This window comes from Portunus trituberculatus, chromosome 23 (genome assembly GCF_017591435.1).
Source record: "Portunus trituberculatus isolate SZX2019 chromosome 23, ASM1759143v1, whole genome shotgun sequence".
Taxonomy (NCBI): domain Eukaryota; kingdom Metazoa; phylum Arthropoda; class Malacostraca; order Decapoda; family Portunidae; genus Portunus; species Portunus trituberculatus.
In genome coordinates, this window is record NC_059277.1 from 13,524,156 (window position 1) to 13,545,819 (window position 21,664).

A 21,664-nucleotide genomic window follows, 5' to 3' on the forward strand; every position below is an offset into this window, starting at 1 on the left:
TTCTTTTTGTCTTATTTTTCCATTTATGAATCTGTAGAACAATTTTGGTTGTTCCTTACATTTTTTGACAATGTCCTTTTCATAGTTCCTTTCTTCTTCCTTTCTCACCTTAGCATATTCATTTCTTGCTGTTTTGAAGTTTTCCTTATTTTCTGGATTTCTGTTTCTTCTCCACCTTTTCCATGCTCCATCTCGTTTCTCCTTTGCCCTAGCACATCTTGCATTAAACCAATCTTTCTTTCCTTCTTCTTTAGGTCTATATTTTGGGACATATTCCTTGACTCCTGTTTTGTATATTTCCAAAAATAAGTTATATTTCTCTTGAACCGTTAATGAGTTTTCCATCTCCTCCCAGTTTACATTTTAAAATAGTTCTTGAGATTCTCAATATCAGCCTTTCTGTAATTTAATCGGTCTCCTTTGTATGATTCATCTCTATCTTCCTTTCCTTCTTCTATATCCATCTCTAATATTACATGGTCACTCTTTCCCAATGGGCACTTATATCTTATATCATCGTTAATTTGTATATCCCTTGTAAAACTAGGTCTAATCTTGCCGGCTCATCGTTTCCTCTGAATCTTGTGTTTTCCTTTACTCTTTGGACCATCAAATTATCTATCATTAGGTTCAGGAATCTATCTCCCAGGCATCTTCCCCATACCACTTTCATAATTTTCCAAGTCCACCTCCTTACAGTTTAAATCTCCTACCAATATCACTTTTCTCCTTTCTTTAATGATTCTTGTAAGACTCCTTATTGTGTCATCTATCATGTCTCTATATTCTTGGTTAGTCCATGAGTTTGTTTTGGTGGCACATATGTTCCAATGATTGTTAACTCCTTTTTATTAATATGCATCTTAACATACAGTATTTCTGATTTTCCTTCCCAAACTCCACTTGATTTACCACTATCTCCTTCCTTAACATCATCATGACTCCTCCTCCTCCTTTACCCACTCTGTCTCTCCTCCATATATTATACCTTTTATCTATGTCTATTTTTATTGCCTCATTTAACTTTGTTTCCACCAGGCATACAATATCTGGTTCTTCTTTCTTTATGTAATCTCTTAATTCTAATTTACTAGATAAAATCCCATCTATGTTTGTATACATCATTTTATATCTCTTTTTCTTATCATTTTTAGTTAAACTTGCTCCATTTTTTCTCTTCTTTCTCTTTTATATACCATTTCCTTATCCTGTCTCCTATAATTCTCCAAAAAAATGCCTTCTTCTCCTCCTCTGACCTTTCATTATTTTTTTCTCTTGCTTCTGCCACCAGTTCATTGTGTCTCTTCCTTTCCTCCTCGTTTCTATTTTTCTTTATATATATATATATATATATATATATATATATATATATATATATATATATATATATATATATATATATTTGCAACCTTCTGTTTCTCTGAGTTTTGTTTTTCTATATAGTACTTCTGCTGCTGCTTGTGATTTTAGTAATATCTTAATTGGTCTCACTGTTCCTTCTTGATATGGTCCCATTCTATGGATTTCTTCTACTTCCTCTTCTAAGTTCTGTCTATCCTCGTCATTCAGATGTTTTAGTAGGTCTTTTACTGATTTCATTTCGTCTTTTTCCCTTCTTGGTCTATATTTAAATTTTTTCTTTCAGTCCAAAAATAATTACACTTTTTTTTCCGCAATTTCTCTTACAAAATTTTCTTTTTTCTTGAGGACTCCTATCATTTTGTTTGTCATATTTTCATCTCTTTCTTTTAACTGTTCTTGAAATACTTCCTGAAATGATTCCTTGTCTTTCTTATCTTGGACTCTCCATGCTTGTACTTCTTTTTTAATCACGTCTTGTACTCTTTCTTCTTCTTTGTTAACTAGATCTTTCAGCTTCTCTTTTTCTTTCTCGGCTTTACTGAGTTCTTCTTCCATCAATTTCTTGTAGTTAGCTATTTGCACTTTTAAATCTTCATTTTCGGTTCTTAGCCTAGTTTCGTTTTCTTCCACTCTTTTTATCCTTTCTTTCAATTTCTGGAGCTCTTTATCCTGTTCTTCATTCTCTTTCATTCCCATACTCTCCTTTATCAATTTATCTAATTTACGTTCGATAGTCAACACTCTATCAAATAGTGCAGTATGTGCCGTATCAAAGCCTTCGATTCAAATGCTCTTTCTCCCTCACCAACATAGTCATCATCAGCTTTCATTCTTTCCTGTGTCTCATACCTGCCTTTAGGTGGAATCTCTTTCTCACTCATGATTTGTAACACTGTATTCATGAAAAAAAAAAAAAAAAAAAAAAAAACGAGTCCACACTAATCACCCAGGACACTGCAAACCCAAACAAAGGTAGTGAAGATCAGCTGATTCTCGAGAGCGATGGTATTGTGTCCTTCCTCGACCGCGTCGTGTGTGTGTGTGTGTGTGTGTGTGTGTATTTACCTAGTTGTATTTACCTAGTTGTAGTTTTACAGGGCCTGGGCTTTATGCTCGTGTGTGTGTGTGTGTGATTTCTTTGTGGTCTCTTCCTTCTGATCTCTTTGTTGTTTCCTTCTGCTGTCTTTGTTTTCTCATTCATGTGGTGATCTCTTTCTTGCTTCCTCCTTTATGTTTCACTACCTTGGTAGTTTCACAGTTTCCTCACATCACACTATTTAGTGAAAAAAATCATAACTCTTGAAAAGTATGGTTTAGTCAAGACAGCAGAAAACAGTTGCTTTGTCAGACAGCCCAGAAAACACATAATCAGACTGAAATGAGTGGAGGAAATTGGTGATGCCTCTGTTCAGTAATGCAGTCATAGAAACAGATAACAAGGATACACCTTGTATTATGAAAACACCAAATTTTCATGCAAAAGGAATTTTCCCCAACAGACATGACGTATGACTTCAACTACCAGAGCAGCAGAGTGTTCAAGGAGGAGGTGATGCTGCTGCCAGGTGACACACTCATCACAGAATGCTACTACAACTCTTCCCACAACACCAAGCCAACCACAGTGAGTTAAGCTTCATGTGTCATAAGCCATTCAGTCAGCCATTGAGATGCTTGAGGTATTAAAGGCAGGATAACCTTGTTAAGATTTTCATTAGAATGATCCTGTCAGCCATAATCACAAAGGCTGAAGTGATTTTCTTGGTTGGTTGACTATCCAGCTTTTATTTGATTTGTACAGCAAGACAACTTATTATCTTGGTGGTTATAACGTTCATCAACATTAACCTTTGTAGCTCACAGCCTTCTCTACATTATAATTTTTCATCTTTTCTCTAGAGAGAGGAATTTTTTATGTCCCTTGCATCTTGCTCTGACTCCCATCCTAAATTCCATCTTACTTCAGTTGCTGACTTTCATTTAATTTTCTTTTTCTTAACTCATTATTTTATTCTTTTTCATTTTCCATCATTTTCCATGTCCCTTCAGTTGTTTTGTCTACATATTCCATTTCTACCACACTTTCATTCCACATCTCACTGTCTTCACCTGGGTCTTCCTTCAACTGGTTTCCTCCATTCCCAAACTTCCTCTGTTAATCCTGATGCAAACTCTTCCCCCAGGGTGGACTGACAACAAAGGAGGAGATGTGTCTGGCCTTCCTCAGCTACTATCCACGCACCAAACTCTTCAGCTGTCTCTCCGAGCCCAAATTTGAGGACATCATGACCACAGTAGGAGTGACAGATGTAGAGCATACAATGATGAGGTGAGTGTGCCATCTGACCAGCTGCCAAAAATGACTTACAAAGCATGACAATATCAACTCAACACGAGGTAATTCAGGATTATTGATGGAATAAGGTATTACTGTATGCATGAGATATTAAGCTTATTCAATTTAATTTTCTAGTGACAAGTTAACAAGATTTCTACATTATTAGGAGAAACACTAGAGAACCTAGCTGTCCATCTCTGTACCTGTGAAAAATAGTTGCAATGAGAGAACATACTACTTTAAGAAGGCTTTAGTTGAAGTCATGTTGATTTTTAAGAAACTTTTTATGGTTTAAGTGATAGATTAACAAGACTTAAACATTATCAACAGGAGAAACCCCCTTGGGATCCCAGCTAATTTTCTCTGTGGCCTTGAATGTACTAGAAAATGATAAGTGATGGTGATGATGATGACAGTAGTGACAATGACAATGATAAGCCTGACTGTAACCAATTTATTTTCCAGACGGAGACTTAGAAAAAAAAAGTAAGTCGACTAGTTTTCCAGCGTATTAAAGTAGGTACCTAAAAAAGTCTACCTCCTTGCCATGCTACCTTTACCACACAGTCCACACATCCTTCAGGACCTCAGTGGAAGAGAACACCCACAGCACAGGTTTCCACCACCACACCATTGAATGCATGGTATTTGTCATGCTGCAAGTGTGATGATGTGTTTGTTGGTGGGCCTGTTCTGGGTGTTGACTTGGTTCAGTTCCTTTCAAATCTTAATCATTCACACACCTCTTGCATTATGAACCACCTGTATTTTGAATGCAAGAGGGAGTTTGGCTATGGGCAATGAAAATTTGAGAAAAAGGCTCTGTGATGGTGCTAGTTCCCAAAAGAAAAGACTAAGGATGTCTAGTGCCTGAATTATCTTGTCACGCAATATTCCAAGAGAGGGATGACCTTACGAATTACATATTTCACACTGTAAGAGAAATATTTGCAAAGGGTAACATAATTTATGAAAAAAGAATAATGAAAAAAAGGCTCATGAAGGTGGTAGTCCCTAGAGATTTAAGGTCAAAAAAACATTATTGAAACTAAAGGGTCAGTGCCCTGAAGCTTTCTATTTGAAAGAATTAAGTCAGAATGTAAAGATAAATGCAAATGCAGACTGAGGATTCCTGAGTTACACATGAAAGTTTATCAATGAAATACAGAGAATACTAGTCAACCCTTGCATTAGGACAGTTTAGAAGTGATAGAGTCTCTTGTCAAGTGAAGTCGTGGAAGGAAGGGCAGCATGCAGTTAGTCAGTGTGAACTCAAAGTACTTGCAAGATAAAACACCACATTGATCTGACACAAACCAATCTTGGAAGGCTTTTGGATCCCTGTTACCTCCTCCTCCACCACAACCGGGAAATGTATGCAGTATGACAAAAGGACTGTACTTCTCTAATCATAAGCAGAAAAGAACTCTACAACCTTTAACCCTTTCACTTTCTCACCATCTTTTCTTCAGCTATTTGTGATGCATGAGATGTGCATGCAGACATTTGAAAGTGAGACATTTACATACAGACAGTCATAACTCAGATAAATATTTTTCCATTGTCATGTACAGTCAACATTACAAATCCCACAATTCAACCTTACAACTATTTAATTCAGACACTGTAAGGCATGCAGCATACATACTTAAAAAGGAACATGAAAATACATATGCAATACTTCAACAAAGAAAATTTACAAATAAAACCACTCTCCTTGACCTACAAAAAAACAACAGGAATTGAAATTTCCCACTCCTATTAGTAAGTCATAATCCATTCAGCATTTTAAACATTCAAACAAGTGATGGCTAAACAAAAAATGCAGTTTTTTTTCTTTTTTAAATAAGAGGGACACTGGCCAGACAACTAAAAGTATAATGGGAAAAAAAAACACACACACAGGTACCAGTCTTAAAAGGGAGGTCATAACAGTCATCTACATTTTGAGAGTGCCTGAAACCTCCTTCATGAAAGAGTTTAAGTCATAGGAAGAAGAAAATACAGAAGGCAGGAAGTTCCGAAGTTTACTCCTGAAAAAAAAAAAAAAAAAAAAAAAAAAAAAAAATTGAGAATACTGCTCAACTCTTGCATTAGGGAGGTGGACAGAATAAAGGTGAGAAAATCATGGCTGAAAGACCAAACACACATAACAGTTTCAATTGCAACATTAATATTTTCCAGGAAGACAACCAGCGAGCAGCCTGAGGAGAACATGACAGAAGGGAAGAAGGACAGAAGCACGACACAGGAGCTGCAGGATATTAAATTTTCAGATTATTACCACACAGTGAGGATTAAGGCACCAGAGGGTAAGTTTTGCCATGGGTACAGTTTGGTGTCACAGAGCAAGGAATGTCACGTATAGGCCTCACGATTTCTGGCACCTTCCTTTGTTTTCTCATGTTATGCTCAATACCAGTAAATTGTGGATGGTTTGGTGCCTAATTTAACAGTAAGTCTTAAGTTGGATATGTAGTCATGAAACTAAGATAGGAAATGCCATGTGCAGGATTCATTACTTCTCACAGCTTCCCTTCAATCTTTTATGTTCAGTATCAGAAAAGTCTCAAATTGGAAAGTTTGGTGTCATTAGGCTAATACCAGTAGATCTTGGCTAAGGCTTACAGTGTCATAAAGCCAGTAATATCTTCAGTTGAAGGTTTGGTATCACAAAATCAACACCAGGAAAGCTTGAGATGGGTTTCTGACATCATAACCATTACCAGGAGTGACCTCAGGTTTAATGTCACAAAACCAACACTGTCTTGAGATGGAAGGTTTACAATATCAAACCAATACTAGTGTCTCTGTGTTGGAAGGTTTAGCAATCATAAAACAATATTTCTGGTAAGGAATAATGCTATAAAAATATCTCACCATGATTGTAAGTCAAAATTAAGAGACCCACTACCAGAAATGTAGTAAAATCCTTTCTCTCCTACACTTCACTGTGCTCTGATGCTTGGGTGTGTCTTGCAGAGTACCTTAACATGACCAAGCATTATAATCTCTCATGACTGAAAATTGAAGTTAGAGACAATATCAGAAACAAACTGAAATTCTAACTCAACTACAATCCACTGTGGTTCCTGATGTGTGGATGTGTCTTGCAGGAAACCTAACTATGACCAGACTTCAAAAATTTCTTACTGGATTCCAAATAAGAGACACAATACCAGAAATAGACTAAAATTCTCACTCCGACTACAACCCACAGTGCTATCTGATGCCTGGATGTGTCTTGCAGAGTACCTTAACTTGAGCATGCACGACATTCTCTTCGATGACGCAATGTGGCAGGACCCTATGACGGCAGATGCATTCCAGAGGCTGGCAACAAGCGGTGTCCACAAAGTAAACTGTGGCATAAATGGCCAGAATGGGCTAGAGGAGGTGAGAAAACAGTGGTTACTACACAAACACACAGCAGCAGTCCATAGCTGTGCTCTCTCTTCAGTCTTGTAAACCACACACTTGCTATCTTCTATCAATATTTTCACACAAACTTCTCTTATTTTGCTAATTGTAACTGTAACTGCCTTCCTCCTCACATGCCCTCATTGCATAACACTATCTCACACCTCTATTCTGTCCACCTCTCTATTACAAGAGTTAATAAATTCTCAGTCTTTGATTTCCTTTTATTAGTAACTGGATCTCCCTGTATGCTTCTGTATTTCTTCATTCCTACAACCTGACCTGTGTCAAGAAAGACATTTAATAACACTTCTCAATTTTTTAAATTTTTTTATTTAACTATTTAGTGTCATTTTCAATATATATTTTTTCTATAACTTTTGTTGCCCTAGACTCAAGCACTACTAACACATGAGAGAGAGAGAGAGAGAGAGAGAGAGAGAGAGAGAGAGAGAGAGAGAGAGAGAGAGAGAGAGAGAGAGAGAGAGAGTATGGCCACACAGCAAACCTTCATTTAACCACCAGTAATTGCATATATCTACTTTCCTCCTTTTTCTATAACTTCTGTTGCCCTACTCTTAAAAATGGAAAAAAAGAGAGAGAAAGAAACAAAACTATGACACACAGCAAAACCTTCATCTAACACAAGTAACTGCATATATTTACTTTCTTTAACTCAGAAAGTGAAGCTGGTGCCGTACCCAAGCTACAGGAGCCGAAGACACAGGCAAGACCGCTGTACCAAACTGAGCGGTAAGTCTTCAGTCTACACTCCTGTGCTAAGTCAGTCTTAAAATGGGACCTAAAGACTATATCTTGTAAGGCTATCTTGTATCAAACACTAAACTTTTGATACAGAGAATTTCTGACAAATTTTCTTCTGATTTTTGCAAGGTTATCTAGTAACAAACCATAAACAGTAACAGATTCAAGTTTGATAAAGTTAGACAAAGTAATTGGGTCTCAAACAGTAGATGGTGGAAGATGAATGAAATAGATTTTGTGATCAGGTTGTTAGTGCCGAGTCATTAGGGAGATTTAAAAGATTAGACAGATTCATGGGTAAAAACAAAAGGTGGATGTATGTATGTTTTGTATAGGAAGTTCTATGGGTAAACCTGATAGTTTCTTGCAGCTTCCCTTACTTTCTTATGTAACAAATATCAGATAAACCCGATACCTAAAGTCTATTGAACATGCCTCACATTTAACTAATTTTTAATAGATAAAAGAAGAAAAAGTAGTGAGCCTCTCAAGTCTCACAAAAAATCTTAGATGAGCAAAAATACCTCTATAGGCAAAAATGACAAGGGAGAGGAGTGCAAAAGTAATAGAAGTCTCAGGTCTTGCAAAGCAGCCATTAGGTAAAGCAAACAGATCTCAATAAGCAAAATGTCACAAGAGGAAGCACAATCTGAATATATATCATAACAACTCCTTAGATATTAATCAGAGTTCAGTAAAAGACACTGACAATTCAAGCATAACGGGAGTTTTTGTAAGTAATATGTACCACTTTCCCCTAATAGTTTATACCAAGTCTAACAAACAGCCCTTCCCCTCAAAAGCTTTATAAGTCAAGAGTCTACTGTTGAAACTTAATGGAAATCATTGAAGCAGGTAGCCGTGAACAGTTCCTTTCAAATGTTCATCATACTAACTAAAAAAGAATTTAATGAAATAGTCATCAATAATTTTTTTTCTCTCACTGCAGATAAAGGCTCAAGTTTGTGTCCACCTGCCCTCTCCTTCTGCAGGAACACCAACACAAGAGGAACTTTCTTCTAGATTTGTGCATGTACAAGCTTTCCCTCTTCCCAATGCACCTTTGTCACACCTCTTTGTACTTTTTAGACCTTCACAGTATGTATACGTTTTGCCCCTTATCTACTGCACCTGTTTTGTCATATCTCTGTACTTCAAGAGCCTCAATATCTGTGTTCTATAACCTTCAAGATAAATATAATTTTACCTCTGCAGTACTTCTCTCCATTCCTTGGTCCATTCCCTCATTCCCAGCTACTGCTCCTCTTCCTTTGCTCCTTGTACTGTCTCCTTTCTTGTTGTATCCACTTCACTCTGTTCCTATCACCAGTATCTCATTCCATGGCTCCTGTTGCCCCTTCATCACTCTTCAGTCAATATATTCACTCACTTTCTAGATTTGATATCTACACCCTTCATGTCCTCTCTTCTCTCTCCCTTCCTATAAGTACCCTCTCATCCTGCTTCCTTTCCAGCACATCCTGTTCCTACTCCCTCATGTGTTCTGTTCCCCCACTTGTTTTCTTAATTCCTGTCTTCAATTAATCTGAATTGGGAAACTGATGTACGATAATACTGCAATGAACTTTTTTCTTTGTGTTCTTGATGAAAATGCAACACCATCATGACTCATTCAGAGAGAAATGTAATTATGTACTAGCAACTAAAAATACAAATATGTTAAACAGAATATTTTCAAAGTGATAAACAACATTATGGAAAGTTTGCATAAAATCTAATTTAATTATTGAGAAAGAAATTGACATCATATACTTATGTAATAATAGAATAAAAAAAAACTTCAGCATAACAGATTCAAATTAAGAGAGAGCATCATGGAAGGCCTGGAAAGAACCTGCAGGTAACCGAGCTGAGTGCTTCCCTGCACCATAAGCCTCACCATGGCACCAGTACAGTCTTCATTTACTGTCTTGCATTTATGGAAAAGCCATAACACATCTGCTCACTCTTAGTTATTTGAGTCACACCACAAACACAATCCTGTCCACAAATCTTCTAAACTTACTTGCACTTCATCCAAATGTTAATTATTTTTAAAAAATGTACTTTTTTTTATAATTAGTCTTATTGCAAAACAAGCACATTTATAGTGTATAAAATTCTCAGGCATATACTATAAATCTTTACCAAACCATATAACTGTTTTACTTTTCTTACAATAACTCCCGGCCTGTTGTCAGCCTTCACAGACCAGCATAGCTACAACCCAGTCATCAGATGGAACCATTAATGTTCCTTCAAAACTGTCACTGTGTTACAATTCTAAACAAACAACCTTATAATGAATATTGGATTAGCTAATTTTCAACACTTTTGTTAATGGTTCTGATAAAAAATACTCTTATCTTTGGTAATTAGAAAACAAAGCCTTTTCTTTTTTTTCTTTTTTTTATTTATACCATGTGGACTTTTCACGGGAATTTATGGGCTAAAGGGGGTACTTCTTCTGATCCGGTTTTAGCCCTTGGCTGGTCTGCCCAATATGAAAAAAGGAAGTGCAAGACTATCTCTGAATGGCCCTAAAAGGTAAAAGTACAGAACAGGACCTCCCCCTTTTCCTCCATCCCACCCTCCCACCTGCCCCAGCAAGCTTGGGGGACTGTTGGGAGTCGGGGGTTTTAGGGGGGAGCCAAAAGAGGTGAGATGGTGATCTGAAAAAAATCTATCGACAAAAACAGCCATTTTTTAAGGAAAATTTTTGAAAGTGTAAAAATTCATAGTTAATTTTTGCTGAAATTGTTCTAACCTAACCTAACCTGCTAGCCAGGATTCCCCCTAAACTATCCTAACTTAACCTAACCTAGCCTTACCACGAACACTAACCCAGCCTAACCAAAATGCAGACACTAACTAAAAATACCAAAAAACAAATTATTGTGGACTAGATTCTGTAGGCACCGGAATATTCATTTAATTACTATGGCCTAAGAAAAGCCATTCCCACATTAAAAACATCACAGACATGTTGTATAGTAAGTACTCTCACTTTGCATGGTTGTTTCAATGATTAGAAAGGAGGTGCCATTCTTTACTTTTTCCCTGCAGGCTAAAATCAACAAAATCATTTAACATACCCATGAGATCAAAGTAAGGTGATTAAGATATCTTCCGAATGTGTCACAATCACCACGGTCATGGTGTTGGTAGCACGGTACATCCACCACACACCTTCCACACCGACCCAGACACCAACCTTACCTCAAACGCTTACACTACGTGGCGATCTTCATCGAAGCCCAGGTGTGGGGAAATGTGCTCTTAATAATCATGCTGAGCCGAAAGAATCACAAGTCTGACTGTCTGACCCGTTATTTGCGTCACTATTTGCGGATTTGCTGAGAGTTTGTCAAGGCGATGCTGCAAAGGCAAAAGAAAAGACAGGAGCTTCAGAAAAGTGAGCCAGAGCTTCATACAAACGAATCATTTTTAAAGTTAGGTATTACTCGTTATTTAGGGTAAGGTAAGAGTTATTTGGTGATCTGTGGTGTCTGTAACTTACTGGGTGAAGGAGGTGTTAAGGACTTAGGGTGCAGTAACAACAGGTGCTCATGGTAGTCCATTTCAGTGGAAGGTGAGGGACTAACAAGCCTTTGCATCGGCTTCACGGCAGGTTGAATGATGAACATTAACCAATCAGCAAGTGGGACGAACTGATCTTAAGGCAGTCACAGACATGTTATGTATAACAAAATTGACCTTGGTCTGTTATATATGCACCCATGTTTGGATGACCTTGTAAAACAGAAGCAGTATAAATTAGCCTGTTCACAGCGGTCAACTTGACACCAGACAGTGACAGATTTTTAGTTATTTTTGAACTTTTTTATTTTTTTTTTTTTTTTTTTTTTTGCTAGAGAATAAATACTTTTGGGCCAAATTTTATAAGCTTACACACGTGTATCGTTAAACATAAATGCGTCTGAAATTTAAGTCAATTAATTTAATTATGTTTTACGGCATATGACATGTTTGAGCTTCTATTTTATACTTTCAGATGATAATTTTAGAACAGCTAGTATTTGTATAAGGCAAGCAATTTGCCTCTCTTCTGACCTCAACGGGCGTATGCTGATGCATACTTTCATTTGAGTGTACCAAACAATAGACAAATCCATGTAATGTTTAGAAAATATAATATGTGCCTCACGTAATTTATCCGGTACGATAACTATATCCTCGGCTCGTGGCAGTTTCGCATGCGAAATTTTCCCTCCATGCGAAAATATCCCCTCTGTTATCTTTGTCCAAACTCGTGGATAGAAGGATCTATGGAGCTGTTATCCTAGCCAGAGTAAGCACGATAAATGTCATTATGAACGTATATATCACATCATTAGTAGCCTTATAATGTATAATCTATCGAATGTTTGAAACTTTGAAATATTTCCGACAGGTACAGTTCCGCACAAGATCGACATGCCATTACGCACTATCAATATATATATTTTTAGTAGGTGCTGAGATTCACATTTCCTTTGGTAGGGTAGAGAAAAGGATGATTCTTGCTCCAGACATATTTTCAGTGAGTAATGGTCTCTACTTACTAATATATTGCACAAAATCGGTCACCCTTCACCTCATGTTCACTCAGAAAATCTCTCTTAAAGGTCGTGTTTCTTAATTACTTCATGACGGTGATTGTGATAACACACATCAGTAGAATTAGATCTCCTACAACAGTGCTATTCAACCTTATAGTGGACGAGATTAAGAGTGGGGGTTGGACATCTGAGTGTCTAGGGGTGGACTACTGGGTGGACGAGATCGTCACCTGCACGTGTCTGTTTAATATACAAGAGACTCACTTTCTTTCTCTCTCTCCTATATTTCTTAAAATACATACTACAAATACATATTGTACTTATTGTAACATCGAGGTTGCCACCTTGTCTATTCGCAAGACCCCGATAGTACAACCACGTGAGGAACTGTCTCGCCATTGGTTGTCATAAATCACGCCAGTGCCATTCAACCTGGGTGGACAGTTTCGGGATGGGGTGGACAATTTCTACTTAAGGATAACGTCTACTGTGCAAGGGACAGGCTGAATGTCCCTCTTGTGACTAATCGTCATTCCTATGCAGTGAGTAGTTTCATTGAGAGAAGTTGAACTCAAAGGCTGAGTGAGTTCTGTGTGGTAGCCGACGCGAGGTGAGGTAAAGCGTGCTGTTATACCATACGACTAAAATATTACATTCTATATGTATGTATGTGTATATATGCATATATATATATATATATATATATATATATATATATATATATATATATATATATATATATATATATATATATATATATATATATATATATATATATATGCCCAATAGGGATATTCGTACATTAACGTTAATGGGCAGTGCATTAACGTTAGTCGAACTATACGATTAGCCGTACTGGGTAGGGCACCCTTGCCCATTAACGTTGATGTACAATTACATGAAAATTAATGTACCATTATCGCTACTGGGCACGATATATATATATATATATATATATATATATATATATATATATATATATATATATATATATATATATATATATATATATATATATATATATATATATATATATATATATATATATATATATATATATATATATATATATATATATATATATATATATATATATATATATATATATATATATATATATATATATATATATATATATATATATATTCTTTTTAGGCAGACGAGGTTAAACGCTGCTGCAACTTTTGCATTATTCAGCTTCTGTTAAATTTTCTTTATTTGTCTCATTAAATGCTTATTATGAGCAACGAGTGCTCCTAAGAGCATTTTACCTGGTCTGCCTAAAAGAGAATCTACTCCATGGCTACACTAACACACACACACACACACACACACACACACACGTAGTGTAGTGGTTAGCACGCTCGACTCACACTCGAGAGGGTCCGGGTTCGAATCCCGGAGGCGGCGAGGCAAATGGGCAAGCCTGTTCATGTGTGTGTGTGTGTATATATATATATATATATATATATATATATATATATATATATATATAGTACTCCATACACTGCCCGTGTATGGAGTACTCTTCGCATGTTTGGAGGGGTTCCAGCCACACAGTTTTACTAGATAGGATGGAATCAAAAGCTCTTTGTCTCACCAACTCCCCTTCTCTAACTAACTGTATCTCTTTCTATCTTTTATCGCTATTTTCATGCTAACTGTTCTACTGATCTTTCTAACTGCATGCCTCCCTTCCTCCTGCGGCCTCTCTGCACAATGTTTTCTTCTTCCTCTCATCCCTATTCTGTCCAACTCGCTAACGCAAGAGTTAACCAGTACTCTCAATCATTCATCCCTTTCACTGGTAAACTCTGGAACTCTCTCCCTGCATCTGTATTTCCAAATTCCTACGATTTGTCTTCTTTTAAGAGAAAAGTATCAAGGCATTTGCTCCCCAACTTGGCTGACGCTTTTACACTTTCTTGAGAGCCAGCACTCAAGTGGGCCTTTTCTTTCATTTTCTTTTTCTTTTGGCCTTGGCTGGCTCTCTTCTCTACGTAAAAAAAAAAATAAATAAAATAATATATATATATATATATATATATATATATATATATATATATATATATATATATATATGTGTGTGTGTGTGTGTGTGTGTGTGTGTGTGTGTGTGTGTGTGTGTGTGTGTGTGTGTGTGTGTGTGTGTGTGTGTGTGCGTGTGTGTAATTCATCTCGGTCGCCTGCTGGTCACCCAGCCAGTTTTCCCTATTACGGAGCGAGCTCAAAGCTCATAGACCGATCTTCGGAAAGCAAAGAAGCATCGCGGTCTTATCAGCGAGGAGAAAACGGAGAAAAAGCATCTCCATTTCCTTCGTGGCTGTGACGGAGAGCAGCTGCAGCTGCAGGACCTCACGGTGGCACAGAACTATGCCACCGCCTTACCCGGTTGTCCTGTCCCTCCTCATCCAGTGATTGTAGACTTGAATCCTATCGCATGTCGTGACGCAAGTGTCATTCAGGAGTGTCTCGACGGCCACCACAATGTCGACTTTGTTCCTGAGGGCAGCATGGGTCAGCCCTTCTACGTTCGTTCTGAACCCGCATACATTAGCAGACAGGTTTATGAGGCTACTGGGCCATTCCTCACAATAAATTACTACAGAAGCTATCCAACTGTGGAATTCGGGGAAGGCTGGAAAGTTATCTAAGCAAGACACTAATACACCACTTCCTATAATTGCTCTTTAAAGCTTAAGCATATCCGTTATGGGGTGCATATATATATATATATATATATATATATATATATATATATATATATATATATATATATATATATATATATATATATATATATATATATATATATATATATATATATATATATATATATATATATATATATATATATATATATATATATATATATATATATATATATATCGTCTTATGTTGTGATATTTATGTAGAAACCAGATTATAGTCTTAAAACCTTACACTGCATAGTTTGGTAGGCTAAATCATCCATACCTAATACTTAAATAAAAAAAAAGAAGAAAAAAAAAACTGACATCAAAGCAACATAGCCAACTACCTGTACTCAGCAAACGCCTAAACGTTATTCCTAGAATGGAACAGCCGTAGTACCCTATTTGTTTTATTTTTAACCTCTATAGGTATATAAGAACATAAGAAAAAGAGGCTGCAAGAGGCCGCTAGGCCTATACGAGGCAGTCCCAGTGTACTTAAGCTACCTAATTCCATCTATCTTCCCCATTCATGAACTTCTCTAACCTTCTTTTAAAGCTCGCTATTGACTCAGCCCTGGCTATATCTCCACTGAAACTGTTCCACTCATCACCCACTGTGTTTGAAAACCAGTTTCTTCCCATTTCTTTCCTAAACCTGAATTTATCAAGTTTCAACCCATTATTTCTGATTCTGTCCCCGCTACTGATCCTAAGAACTACATTCATGTCCCCTCTGTTAAAACCCTTATACCACTTTAATACTTCTATCAGGTCTCCTCTTAACCTTCGTCTCTCTAATAAATGCAATTCAAGGTTGTTGTTTTTTTCAGTCTCTCTTCGTAGGGAATATTCCCTGTATTTTTTTAGTCATCCTCCTTTGCATTGACTCCAACAGAGGTCCTTCCTGAAATGTGGGGACCAAAATTGTAAAGAGTAGTCAAGATGTGGCCTGACCAGCGTCAAGTATTTATTTACTTATTTTTTTTTATGTAGGAAAGAGGGCCAGCCAAGGGCAAGAAAAAAAAAAAGATGAAAAGAGTGAGTGCTGTCTCTCTAAAAAAGTGTAAAAGCGTCAGCCAAAGTTGGGGAGCAAATGCCTCGATACCTCCCTCTTAAAAGAAGACAAGTCGTAGGAAGTCGGAAATACAGATGCAGGGAGGGAGTTCCAGAGTTTACCAGTGAAAGGGATGAATGACTGAGAGTACTGGTTAACTCTTGCGTTAGAGAGTTGGACAGAATAGGGATGAGAGGAAGAAGAAAGCCTTGTGCAGCGAGGCCGCAGGAGGAGGGAGGCATGCAGTTAGCAAGATCAGTAGAACAGTTAGCATGAAAATAGCGATAAAAGATAGAAAGAAATGCAACATTTCGGCGGTGAGAAAGAGGCTGAAGACAGTTAGTCAGAGGAGGGAGTTGATGAGACGAAGAGCTTTTGATTCCACCCTATCTAGTAAAACTGTGTGACTGGAACCCCCAAACATGCGAAGAGTACTCCATACAGGGACGGATAAGGCCCTTATACAGAGTAAGCAGTTGGAGGGGCGAGAAAAACTGGCGGAGACGCCTCAGAACACCTAACTTCATAGAAGCTGTTTTAGCAAGAGATGAGATGTGAAGTTTCCAGTTAAGATTATGAGCAAAGGACAGACCGAGGATATTCATTGTGGAAGAGGGAGACAGTTGAGTGTCATTGAAGAAGAGGGGATAGTTGTCTGGAAGGTTGTGTCGAGTTGATAGATGGAGGAATTGAGTTTTTGAGGCATTGAAAACTACTAGATTTTCTCTGCCCCCATCGGAAATCTTAGAAAGATCGGAAGTTAGGCGTTCTGTGGCGTCCCTGCGTGATCTGTTGACATCCTGAAGGGTTGGTTGTCTCTGAAAGGACGTGAAAAGATGTAAGGTGGTATCATCAGCGTAGGAGTGGAAAGGACAAGAAGTTTGGTTAAGGAGGTCATTAATGAATAATAGAAAGAGAGTGGGTGACAGGACAGAATCCTGAGGAATTCCACTACTAATAGATTTAGGAGAAGAACAATGGCTTTCTGCCACATCAGCAATAAAATGGTCGGGAAGGAAATTTGAGATAAAGTTGCAGAGAGAAGGATAGAAGCCGTAGGAGGGTAAAGCTTTTGATACGTCTAACGCGACAGCAAACGTTTCACCGAAATCTCTAAAAGAAGATGACCAAGACTCAGTAAGGAAAGCCATACTGGCGATCAGATAGAAGATTGTGAAGTGACAGATGTTTGAGAATCTTCCTATTCAGGAGAGATTTAAAAACTTTAGACAAGCAAGATATTAAAGCTAAAGGACGATAGTTTGAGGGAATTAGAATGGTCACCCTTTTTAGGAACAGGCTGAATGTAGGCAAACTTCCAGCAGGAAGGAAAGATAGAAGTCGCTAGACAAAGTTGAAAGAGTTTTGCCAGGCAAGGTGCAAGCACGGATGCACAGTTTTTGAAACAATAGGAGGGACCCCATCAGGATCATAAGCCTTCCGAGAGTTTAGGTCAGCGAGGGCATGGAAAGTATCATTACGAAGAATTTTGATTGTAGACAAGAAGAAGTCAGAGGGAGGAGGAGAGGGAGGGACAAGCCCAGAATCATCCAAGGTAACAGTTATTAACAAAGGTTTGAGAGAAGAGTTCAGTTTTAGAGACAGAAGAGATGGCAGTGGTGCCATCAGGATGAAATAAAGGAGGGAAAGATGAAGAAGTGAAGTTATTGGACATGTTTTTGGACAGATGCCATGAGTCATGAGGGGAGTTGGATTTTGAAAGATTTTGACACTTTCTATTAATGAAGGAATGTTTGGCAAGCTGAGGAAAAAACTTGACATGATTCCTGGAAGTGCATGAAATTTAGGTTATAGAAGGCTCAAGTAGCTTTTGTGGGTAACCTCTCTATCAAGTATAGCCCAAGAACAGGCTATGCTAAACCAAGGTTTCGAAGGTTTAGGTTGAGAAAAAAGAGTGAGAAACGTACGCCTCCATTCATTCCAGGAAAAATCAGCATAGTACCTCCTCAGATACTATGATAAAGCCAAACTCAAGAGGCGCTTCCGCTTTACGGGACTCTGAGGAGGGATTGGAAAAATAGGACAAAATACAGATATGAGACTGTTTTCGGAGGAGGCATACAGAGAAGAGAGGGTAACAACATAAATAGAAGGATTAGAGGTAAGGAAATGATCAAAAAATGTTAAGCGTATCTATATGACGGTCTGGAACACGAGTAGGGTGTTGCACCAGTTGCTTTAGGTCAAGGAGGATAACAAAGTTGAAAGCTGGTTCACCAAGATGGTCAACGAAGGGAGAGAAAAGCAAAAGTTGGTGATGAACATTGAAATATCCAAGGATGGAGGTATATGCAAAAGGATAGAGAGACATAATGGGATTCTCTTTAGAAGGTGAATAGTCAAAGAATTTCTTATAATCAGAGCAGTTAGGGGAAAGTTAGACTGAACATATACATTTAGTTAGAGAGTGACTTTTGAATCGATGCCAGATGGTGGAAAACTCGGAAGACTCGAGCGTGTGGGCATGAGGGCAAGTTGGGCTACTAGCAGATGCCTCAGACACTTGAGTTTTGTGAAGGGAAAGAAGATGAGGCTTAGCAGAGGAGAGGTGGTGTCCTACAGAAAAAAATCAGAACTAAGACTGCAAATGTTACAGAAATTAATGAAGAAACTTTCGAGGAAGGTATCAAGACATTTATGGTCGATACCAGGAGAGCAGTCCTACCTGGAGACATTTTTGCTCCCTACCCTAAAAGAGAGCTTTGAGGTTTTTTGAAATTTGCTTTTTTTCTTCTTTATGTGAAGTGTATATGTTTTGTACGTGCATGTAGTTTTGTTTGAAGGAAGAGAGTTGTCTTTATTTTTTATCATATTTATTAGTAATAATTAGCTTATTCATTGGTAACAAATTTCCAAACACAAGAAATAAAGGAACATGCAAAGGACAAATAAATATTCCTGGTTACAAGGAAAAAAAAAGTCCTTCCTTCACACCTCAATTCTCTACTTACCGGCTTCTATAAACGGAAGGAGAGGTACCTTAAACATCCCTTAGGTAACCGTACACACCGAAATAAACACTTTTATCGTTACTGTTCATACTTACTGAAAACAAAATATATGATGACCAATTTGTAGGTTTATCTTATGATACAATTAATAAAGCCTTACCATGCACCAGTAAATAAGAATAATAACAGTAAGGTTATGTTTTTAATTATGAATGCACATCAGCAGCAATTCATGTTGTATTTTTTGCTGCACATCGGTTTCTGAATTAACTACCCTAAGATATCGGAGAAAATAAAAAAAAATTCTACCGCTGATAGGTGTCTACCACCCTATGTGGGAACAAGATAATTCTTTGATAGACTGTGGAGGGACCAGCATGAGCTTGATGATGATCCCCTCATATATTAGCTATAAATGTGGTAAGAGACACGAATGCACCCGTAGCAACCAGGGGCGAGCAAGGGGTTGGGGCTGTGGGCGCGTAAGTACTCTCCAATTTTTTGTTTATTATGAGCGAGGGTGTATATGTATAGTGCAAGGTAACAATAATGTAACAAGGCTTTCTGAAACGGTTAAATCAGATTCTGTGACTAACTGTGAGTATTTGAGTTCAATGATTTTACGTCTTTACGAGTAGCTAGAAATGTAAGAAAGGCTATAATTTCTGCATCACAAAATCACGTTTATTGTGTGGAAAAGGCAAAAAAAAAAAAAAAAGATGTTATTTTATGCACGAAGATATAATTACTCACGAGATAGCGATGCCTATACTACACCTTGGGAGGTGTAGTTATTAGCGAAGCGCGTAGGTTGTAAACATCGATGTCTTACCGACATTTATTGCGTTAATGGATATCTTTTTCGGTAAGGGGTACGCTCGCATGTCGGTAGCGTGTCGTTAAAATATAGTAGATTCCACCCTTAAAAGAAAAAGATAAAAAGAAAAAGAAAAAGGAAAAAAGAAAAGGAAATTCAGAAATAATAATAATAAAGTCCTCTTAACACCACCTTCACCCAATAAGTCACATGCACCACACATCACCAAATAATACGTATTTTGAGCCTAAATAACGAGTAAAACATAAGTTTCAAAATGTCGCGTGTGTGTGGAGCTCCGACTCACGTTTCTGAAGGTCCTGCCTATACAGTGTACTGCACACATGTCTCTGCAGCACCGCCTTGACGAACTCGCAGCAACTTCGCATAAAGTGGCGCAAAATGCGGGTCAGAGCAACACTAGTGACTCCCTCGGCTCTATAAGACACACTGTGATTATCAAGGGCACATCTCCCCCCCACCTGAGCTCCGATGAAGACCGCCACGTCCTGTATGTGTTGAGGTAAGGTTGGTATCTGGGTTGATGTGGAAGGTGTGTAGTGGGTGTACCAGCGTCATGAAGATAATATCTTCATCACCTCACTTTGATCTCATGGGTATGTTAAATAATTTTGTTTGATATTATCCTGCAGTTGTTTGCAAGTCATAATTTTTCTTGATTCTAACTGTCTTGTGCATGTTTAGCATTGTGCATGTTGGACCATTTGGAGATAGTCTTGCACTTCCTTTTTTCATATTGGACAGACCAGCCAAGGGCTAAAACCGGACCGGAAGAAGGAAATGTTGTGTTTTCTGATTACCAAAGATAATTTTTTTTTTCATCAGAACAACTAAAAAAATGTTAGATTATAAGATTGTTTACTTATTAGATTATTGTAATACAGTGACAGTTTTGCAGCAACATTAATGGTTCCATCTGATGACTGGGGCGTAGCTGTGCTGGTCTGTGAAGGCTGGAAACAGAGAGTTATTGTAAGAAAAAAAAGGTAAAACAGTTTAATGGTTTGGTAAAGATTTTATATATGTGTTAGACTTTTATACACATTTCCATGATTCATATGCCTAGATAGCTCAGTTGGGAGAGCGTTAGACTGAAGATCTAAAGGTCCCCGGTTCGATCCCGGGTCTGGGCAGGCTTATATTTTTGGGCAGCCGTGGTACAGTGGAACCATGCGTGCTTAGGAGTCCGAGGGTTCTCCAAGAGCACGGGTTCGAATCCTGTCCACGGTCCGAGTGTAGGTTGGGCTTCCTCGCTCAGGGCAACGATTTCCTAGCGGGTGTGCTTTGAGATAGGAGGTACCCTAAAAAGTACCCCCTTTAGCCCATAAATTCCCGTGAAATAAGACTAATTATAAAAAAAGTACATTTTTGAAATGATTAACATTTGGATGAAGTGCAAGTAAGTTTAGAAGATTTGTGGACAGGATTGTGTTTGTGGTGTGACTCAAATAACTAAGAGTGAGCAGATGTGTTACGGCTTTTCCATAAATGCAAGACAGTAAATGAAGACTGTACTGGTGCCATGGTGAGGCTTATGGTGCAGGGAAGCACTCAGCTCGGTTACCTGCAGGTTCTTTCCAGGCCTTCCATGATGCTCTCTCTTAATTTGAATCTGTTATGCTGAAGTTTTTTTTTTTTATTATTCTATTATTACATA

General features: G+C 37.8%; 1 protein-coding gene and 1 non-coding gene across 2 annotated transcripts in view; both read left to right on the top strand.

Annotated features, from left to right (window-relative positions):
• Nucleotides 1-10,040, top strand: part of LOC123507724 — a 52,960-nt gene extending 42,920 nt beyond the window's left edge. The window contains 7 exon segments of the mRNA XM_045260882.1: nt 2,862-2,986; nt 3,546-3,691; nt 4,166-4,186; nt 5,885-6,012; nt 6,951-7,096; nt 7,801-7,873; nt 8,835-10,040. Of these exon segments, the coding sequence (XP_045116817.1) occupies nt 2,862-2,986; nt 3,546-3,691; nt 4,166-4,186; nt 5,885-6,012; nt 6,951-7,096; nt 7,801-7,873; nt 8,835-8,908 (713 nt within the window). The 3' untranslated portion in view covers nt 8,909-10,040.
• Nucleotides 10,041-21,067: 11,027 nt separating this feature from the next.
• On the top strand, nt 21,068-21,140 carry Trnaf-gaa. The gene has a single exon. It is a non-coding gene; the product is annotated as a tRNA-Phe (tRNA).
• The last annotated feature ends 524 nt before the right edge of the window (nt 21,141-21,664 follow it).